Raw genomic sequence first — 8,462 nt, forward strand, 5'->3', positions numbered from 1 at the left:
AAAAAAAACAAAAACCACAGCCACATAAACGCTGACGCGTGGATGCCTATTGGTCCCGGTTGGTGCCACCAACCGGGACCAAAGGCCCTCCTGCCTGGGCTCAGGGGACAGGCCACGTGGAGGCCCTTCTGTCCCGGTTCTGGATTGAACCGGGACTAAAGGGGGGAGGCATTAGTACCGACCCTTTAGTCCCGGTTCACCAACCGGGACAAAAGGCCCTTACCAACCGGGACAATAGGCCCTTTTTCTACTAGTGTCCATACTCGGATATCTATTAAGCCTCCTCCGGGGGATGACAATGCCACAAGTTTCTCATCATAGTCAACTATCCTCGATCAGTTGAGAAGCACCAGTACCAGAATCCGTTGGAATTTTGTTCAAATTGTAGTTAACTAAAGTGTGAGGACAGGTGCTGAGTATCTCCATGGTACTTGGACCAAACCAGGCTTTCGGTAAACTCGTTCTAGAAAATCTCAACCGATTCGAGGGCTAATATTAGGGGTACCCATTATAGGTATGGTCATAACATGCCCATCTTAGCCTAGATGGAGAACCCACAACACTAGACTTTAGGATCTCCAGGTCACCGATCCGCTCGGATACAAGCGAAGATTCCTGTCACTTGAATGACACTCATCCACTCAGATGCCTCCAAACCACTTGTACATGTGAAGCAATCGGCGACAGGAGGTGAATAGCTGGACGAGAAATCTAGGGCGTCAAGGGGCATGCAACATATGCATTACCAACATCTAATTCGTCAGTTACACCATGTAGTGCGCACCATCAATGCAATCACTCAAACCCCTTTGTAAGATAGCTAGGCAAGGGGATGTCACACTCTATATAAGTCACCCCACGGCACATGAACAAGGGTTCAAAATCCTTTGTAATCATCATAAACAAGGAAAACATAGCCCCAGGGCTCAAGACATACGGTTCTTACCTCCTCTGCGAGGGGCCAGAACTGGTAAAATCCATGTGTAACACCTGCGCCATAGGTAGATGTAGCCCTTGTTTGTATCCCTTTTCCTTACTATCAGAATCATTCCCACGACAGGTATCATAGTCCCCTAGAATGGCCGACCCATTTACTCGTTCACAACCCCTGTGTGTTTGAGCGACATCTTGACGTAGTGTGTGTCATATAGGATTTCGCATGATTCTTCCGACAGGATTTCGCGTGATGTCAGCCTTACAGATTCCTAATTGTAATTTCCTATAGGCGATAGTAGAAGGCTGTCCCATTTCTGCGTAGGTTCGCTCGGCTCGTAGCGATCACTATAGGTCCAGTTTACTATGTTTATTTTTCTATATTTTTGCTTTCTTTCAATTTATTTGTTTTCTTGCCTTTTTTCTGTTCTCCTGTTTTTATTCTGCTTTAGTTTTCTTAGTTTTCTCTTGGTTTATTGGTTTTCTTTTAAATATTTATTTTTCTTTTGTTTCTTCGTTGTTGTGTTTTTGGTTTTACCCTTCTCTTTTGTTTCTATGTAGCTTTAGTGGTTTTATTATCTATTTTCATCTTTCATTTTTTCAACACATGTCTACATTATTCATATGCATTCTAAAGAAATTATATACATTAGGCGCATTTTTTTTACAAAAGTTTAAGATTTCCTAATATATGATTAACATGTTTAATATATTTTTAATGTCTAGATTATTTATACATGTTGTTCATTTTTTGTATACATATAACCATTTAATTCAAAATATTTCACATTTTTATATACATGTCAAACATTTTTTTTCAATACATATTGGAACATTTTCTAATGATAAACACATTTTTCTGAACTATGCAATCTTTTTCTACATTTTTAAAACTTTTTTTTTGAAATTTCCCGAACAAAATTTTTAACTCAAGAACATTTTCTAATTAAACTGACATTTTTCTGAATTACACAAATATTTTATGACAATGTATAACCATTTTTTGTACACATGATTAACATTGTTTGCAAACATTTTATATACATGTCTATCATTTTTCTATACAGCTGTTTTCTACTTTTTTTATTCACGTTGTATATTTTCATACACATGAAACATTTTCTATACATGTCTATCATTTTTCAAAATACGTGTTTAGTTTTTTAACAAAATTATGTAAAATGTTTCTGCAATACATATATTTAGAATATTTTCTGCATATAAACAAAGTGCAAAATGAATACAAAAGAAAAAACGTGAATAAAAGAGGGAAGGCAAAATTAAAACAAAGCAAAAAAATATGTTGACAAAATAAGTAGCATGACGTCATAGTGGGAGTAACTAATTAGCAAGTAATATAACACACCCCAATGCAAATTTGCTTATGTGACATGTAGCTAATGAGGATAGAGGTGTTTAGAGTAAAATTAATATATTACCGTAACATAACACAACCCAAGCTAAAAACGAGTCTACATCTTAATAAATGATGTCTTGCATGATACTACATATATGTTACTATCCACTGTGAAGATAGTAACGTAGACTAGTAACATATGCATGTTATGACTCTAAATTACTTTCCATTATGACTGACCTTAGCACAATTTCATAGGTAAAATGCTGATATGCCACATTAATCAATGAAAAGAGAGGAGAGGGTTGTATGTTAGCCAAGATACTGCTATATATATTTATATAAATAGCGTGAGTGTATATACATACTGGCATATATAAATATATATAGCTCTTCTAGAAACATGGTGCACGTTTCTACAAGAGCTATATTTATTTATATATGCCAGTATGTATATACACTCACGCTATATCCTCTCGTGTGCTAGCTACCTTGCAATAGCAAATCACACTATATGTTAGCTAGTAACAGCAAGCCACACTATCTTCTCGTGAGGTAGTAGCAACGACATGTACTTCATTTGTCAATGTCGCATTCCTGATAATTTAAGTTAGGACTAGGAGACATTGGGAAATGCCATAGATCAGATAGAGTAGGTGCTGAAACTTCGTGATGCTGAGAATCTGGAGTGTTCTTGTTAATCTTTCTTGAGGTTTTCGTCTCACACGCTCGACCTATGAAGACAGCGGTGTACAGACGTGTCGCCTAGGTATGTATAAATGTTAGACAACGAGCTGATGGGCAGGCATTTGGATCCATGCACATTCATAGTTCCGGCGGAGCATCAGATTCTGTACGGATCGAAGAGACTATAGCCTATCGGCCTGCGTAGGTAGTAGCAAGCTTCAAAATGTTGCTCCCAATGATTTAATCGAGTTAGATTCCATACCAAAAGTTGCCATCTTGTTCTCTGTAACCTGTAAGGCTTTCTCGCCAAGGAGTATCGAATGGTTAAGTACGCCACCAAATGCTTCCTCCTCTACGGGCTCGTGATGTAGGGCATTCCGACAATCTATCTTCCCACAGCTAGCCAGAAAATACCACAAGCAGTCTCCACACGTCACACAGTCACACGGATACAGTGCTCCACCTCTACCGTGACTAATGTTTTACTTCAACGGTATGCATGGATCCTAGTGTGATGTAGGGATGCACCTGCGTGCGACTGCTTTTTCACTTTAATGATGTGCCTGGAGCCTAAATGTTCACGTACTCTTCGATCACTTCGCCATCCAAGGAACAGAGAAACATTTGGCAGGATCAATCTCTCTATATTGTCAACTAGAATAACTATAGAAGATTCATATTTTGGCAATGAGGCATGGGCTATGACTAGTAAATTCTGGCGAAAAAATAGTTCAAAGTGTCGAAATCAACTTGGAAACAATTAAACATTAATATGTATGCATCTTCAATACTTTCTAAGCATGCTGCACGTCTTGAAAAAAAACAGTACTAGCAAAATAAAATGTTTTACACACTATACTTTCTTGACCTTTTTACGTTTTGGATTTGATTTTGAATTTTCCATAAGAATTTGCAATGAGTCAGACAAACTTCTTTATTTTTAAATAATGACATACAAAACACATACAGTTACGTGTATGATGCTTTCTGCAGATTTAATATTTTGAAAGGTGATTTTCAGCCAGGAGTACGTACTTTCTGATGTACCTTTGATTCTTTGAGTGACTCCTCGAGCACGCTTATCTCGAAGGCCAATCGGAGAGAAACACACAAAATTTGATGTTACCTGTTTTCTTTCTGAGGAAGAATAAATGCAAGACACATATATGAGGTGGTACATTTATTAGAAGAGCTACGTACATTTATAAAGCAAGAGCGTGGAGACTTCTTTTGGTAATGTCGTGTTGCTGTTAATTAAAGTTAGGACTGGGAGACATTGGGAGATGCCATAGTGCTGCTTTAATCCGTGCATCACCCTGGGTAAAAAACGCATGGATGTTTCCCTCGGTAGTTAGCGTAATTTATGCTGATCTCTTTTGCTGTTTTCGTGTCACACGGTCTATCAGTGCAGCAGGTTGCCTAAACACATTCTACAAACAGAGATCCACAAAAACACATTGGGGATGTAGCGGACACAGATGTACGTCTTCTGTTGTTTCTCCATGTCTATTCCGTGCACCAGAGCCACTCAGCCGAAGTAGATGCAATCTGGATAGTTGGTCAAATGTTGTACCATGTGAGAGTCTAACACTCTGCATAGTTCTAAAATGTTCACTCCACCACTTGATCAAAGGGTTACATGCAATAGCGTTCGTACTTTCAGATAAATCCATGTGGAATATTTCCAGTTCAAACGAGATTGGCGAGCGACAGGCCGACAGTATATCAAAAACGGATCGATTCAGTTGACATTTATTCCTTACTAAACACTTTGCATAGCCTGTTTGTTTTTCACCTTCTGTTTGTTCCAAATTGGTGGTCCTATAACCAGGATTTGCCGAGAATGTAAAAAATTGTCCTGATCAGATGTGCACCGCTAGCCATATGTATCTTTTGTCCTTTATTTCATTGAACTGATTTCTTGCGTACTTTTGTTTCTGTCATGATAATAACTGTAATAATCTGATTTACCAATATACATTGACTATATGGTTGCAGATCACAGTGTGATTTTTCTTTTTTCTCAGGACATAATCCGTTCATATGTCTACAACAACAACCAACAGCCACTGTGTACCAAGCTTATGCTAAGCCATTGTTTGCTAAATCTTTCTCCTTTAGATTGTATATGTTGTGTTAAACATACAATTTGGTATTCGTGTAGGACGAAAAAAATCAAATATAATCAGTTCATATCTAGTCACCACCAATCAGAAACTATTGTACCCAGCTTATGCTAAGCCATTATTTGCTATATCTTTCTCCCTTAGAGTGTAGTCCAATCATAATCTATGTTACGTTGAAGCAATGCATTATTTTTAAATAAAGTTGAATTTCAATACCAGTTTGACCTTCTCTATAGACGCCATCATAGTTCGCCATGACCGAGGTCAGCACGGTTTTCATCGACATTCGCCTCACTCCAAACCAGCAGCTACCCAGATCAATGATGAGCAACGCCATGACAGTGTGTGCAGCCGCCAGATCATCGGCAGGGAGCCATCAACCCTCGCCGATCCCTCACCACGCGGTTAGACGTCAACCGACGTCGGATCAGGGTGGGATCCACATCCACGGCTGCAGCCGCACGCACCATCGCCAAGGAACCCGCAAGTTCCCGCCGGCCATGGATGTAAACTCCGCCGCCGCACGACGTGGGACGCCTCGCTGGCCACTGCATGCGCTCTCCCTACCCCAGCCGATCCAGGGGGTTCGCCGCCGCATCTAGCCAAACAGCCTATGTCCCACAACCTCGAGGCAGCCAAGCAGCCACGTCGCCGGAGGTCGCCGCATGCACTCCATGAGGAACATCATGCACAACCGCTGATCGCCAGGACCTCCTGTCCCAACGCACGCCGGCGAGCCCCCGAACCCGTTGCACAATGAACCGTGGGCTTCCACAAGAAGGCGCCCTGCCACCATCGTCAGCAGCGCGGGCTTTGTCCGGCGGCGTTCTCCGGCAGCTGCTCGGGAAAGGAAGGCGCAGGAGCAGCAGGCGCATTACAGTGTCGCGCCCGAGTTACCCGGGGCAGAGCGATGAGGGGTGATCCACTTTTCTTGCAGTGACGCAGAGTGTTGTTTCTCATGCTGGGTGTCATCTAGTTATTCCTATACCAAGGCCACCAATATTCTAGTAGTTTTGAAAAATAACATTTTTTTTCTTAATTTGGTTTAGAAAAATATGTCTATATTTCTGTTTTAAACACTACAAAATGGTATTGGTGATACTGCGGTTTATGAAATTGTTTTATTCATTGACGCCAAACATAGCCTGAAACTGTCAATTCTTATGCTATCCCATGCTTATCTAGAACAAACATGGCGATGACTCATACCCTACACGATAAGACACACAATCATATACTCCCTCCGTTCGTAAATATATGTCCTTTTAGGGACTACACTCGTATCTACATAGACGGTTTTTTTAGAGTATTGGTTCACTCATTTTGCTTCGTATGTACTTCCTCCGTTCTAAAATAGATAACTCAATTTTACATCAATTTAATACAAAGTTAGTATAAAGTTAAGTCATCTATTTTCAAACAGATGGACTAGTCTATAGTGAAATCTCTAGAAAGACTTATATTTAGAAACTAAGGGAGTAGGTTATACTACTGTTATGCATATTAATTAAAAAGACACATGTGATGATCCAAACACGCAACGCCATGGAAATATATCATTGTGTAGTTCAACTGTCCCAACATGCCACATACGGGTTCATGCTGAACCTGCTCTCTCCAAGCACACGCATGCGAGCCTAATATATAGATACACGCACACGCTATCTATGGGCAACTAGCCAACTACTAGTATCGCAACGGCCGGCAGCTGCAGGTAAGCAACAGCAGAGCTTGCAATATGGCCGTCGCGCTCTTCCTCGCCCTCCTCTTAGCCGTCACCGCCACGGCCATATCGGAGCAGGAGACGACCACGCACATCAAGGTGTACTGGCACGACGTGTACAGCGGGCCCAGCCCGACGGCGGTGGAGGTGGCGCGTGCCCCGTCGACCAACTCCTCTAAGACCCTGTTCGGCGGGGTGTATGTCATCGACGACGCGCTCACGGACGGGCCCGACCTCAACTCGTCGAGGCTGGTGGGGCGCGCGCAGGGCATGTACGTCAGCTCCGACAAGGACGAACTGGCTGTGCTCATGAACATGAACTTCGTCTTCACCGCGGGCAGCAGGTACAATGGCAGCAGCGTCGCCATCATGGGCCGGAACTCAGCGGCGTCCGGTGCCGTCCGCGAGATGCCTGTCATCAGTGGCACCGGCATCTTCCGTTGGGCCCGTGGGTACGCGCTGGGCACAACGTACGCCTTCAACATTAGCACCGGCGACGCCACAGTCGAGTACAACGTCTTCATCCGCCACTAGTAGATGGGACGATCAATCGGCTGTTGTTAAAGTTATGACTATTTATTAAATAATGAATATGACCATTCTGAGATGCTATAACTAATAATTAATTATAATATGTTTTCTTTACTCAAATGCTCAAAGAATATGTATTTATGTCATTACTCTTGTGCTTTAACGTTTTCCAGAACATGGAAATAAAGAGTTTTTTTCTGTGAAACACCGGCCGACCAACCAAGCGTTGCGCCGGTCGTGTGCGCCCACAACATGCATCTCCTGGGTCCCACGCTTAAAGTTATCGTCGCACCCCCTCCAGTGCATCCCTTATCCTCCCACCTCTTCTCTGCTCCACCCATTTCTCTCTCCCGCACACAGCTCCTTCCTCCCCAAGCATCGACGGACATGCACGCCTTTCCCTCAGGTGAACTCACCCGCCGCCACAACCTCTCTGACACCAAGAAGCTTATCAATTTTCCCTGCTTCCCTCCCACATCATCACCCATCCCCTCAGGCTAGGCGTTGTGAGGGGTGGGACAGTCACCGTAGCTGGAAACGGCGAGCTAGCTTAGGAGACACGGGAGATGCTCTTGGCTTAGTGGAATGTGCGATTTTTTTTGCTGCAACCGGGAATCATCCAGCACATGAGACGACGATGCCCATGTGCTGGAATCAGCCACCAACACCGGCAGCAGCAAAACGCTACAACAATTGACCACAAAGCTGCAACCGCTCGGCGGTTATGTTGGAACTGGCGGGCTAGCGAAGCTGCAACGATGGTGGAGACACTAGAACCGGGTGATGATGATGGAACCCCCAGGCCGGAAAGCGGCAATCATTTGTCGACAAAGCTGCAACCATGGAGCGTTTGTTTGATCGCTCGACAAATTTTTGCTAGAGAACCTCCTAGCCCGAAACCTTCAACCGAGAGATCCAAATGATACTACCGGCCGCCTAGAAAGCTACAACCTGCCACTTAAAAAGCTTGAATCAAAGAGGGGGGAGCCGGTGGCAAGGCATCAATCCATCGTAAAAAAGCTGCAGCCGGTGGCAAACAAGTTAGAACAGGTGATGGAGGGAGTTTCAACCAGCGAGCCATCTCCTTGGATCGGTTTCACCCCCC

The 8,462-nt window shown here is 43.1% G+C and overlaps 1 protein-coding gene across 1 annotated transcript; it reads left to right on the forward strand.

Annotated features, from left to right (window-relative positions):
* The first annotated feature begins 6,707 nt into the window (after positions 1-6,707).
* On the forward strand, positions 6,708-7,471 carry LOC119358751 (dirigent protein 21-like). Its single transcript, XM_037625182.1, has one exon. The coding sequence runs from the start codon at positions 6,842-6,844 to the stop codon at positions 7,358-7,360; it is 519 nt and encodes a 172-aa protein (XP_037481079.1). The 5' UTR covers positions 6,708-6,841; the 3' UTR covers positions 7,361-7,471.
* The last annotated feature ends 991 nt before the right edge of the window (positions 7,472-8,462 follow it).

This window comes from Triticum dicoccoides, chromosome 2A (genome assembly GCF_002162155.2).
Source record: "Triticum dicoccoides isolate Atlit2015 ecotype Zavitan chromosome 2A, WEW_v2.0, whole genome shotgun sequence".
NCBI lineage: Eukaryota > Viridiplantae > Streptophyta > Magnoliopsida > Poales > Poaceae > Triticum > Triticum dicoccoides.

Bases quoted from the DNA above. Each gene is read 5' to 3' on its own strand.
- LOC119358751 (XM_037625182.1), top strand. From the start codon at position 6,842: ATGGCCGTCGCGCTCTTCCTCGCCCTCCTCTTAGCCGTCACCGCCACG.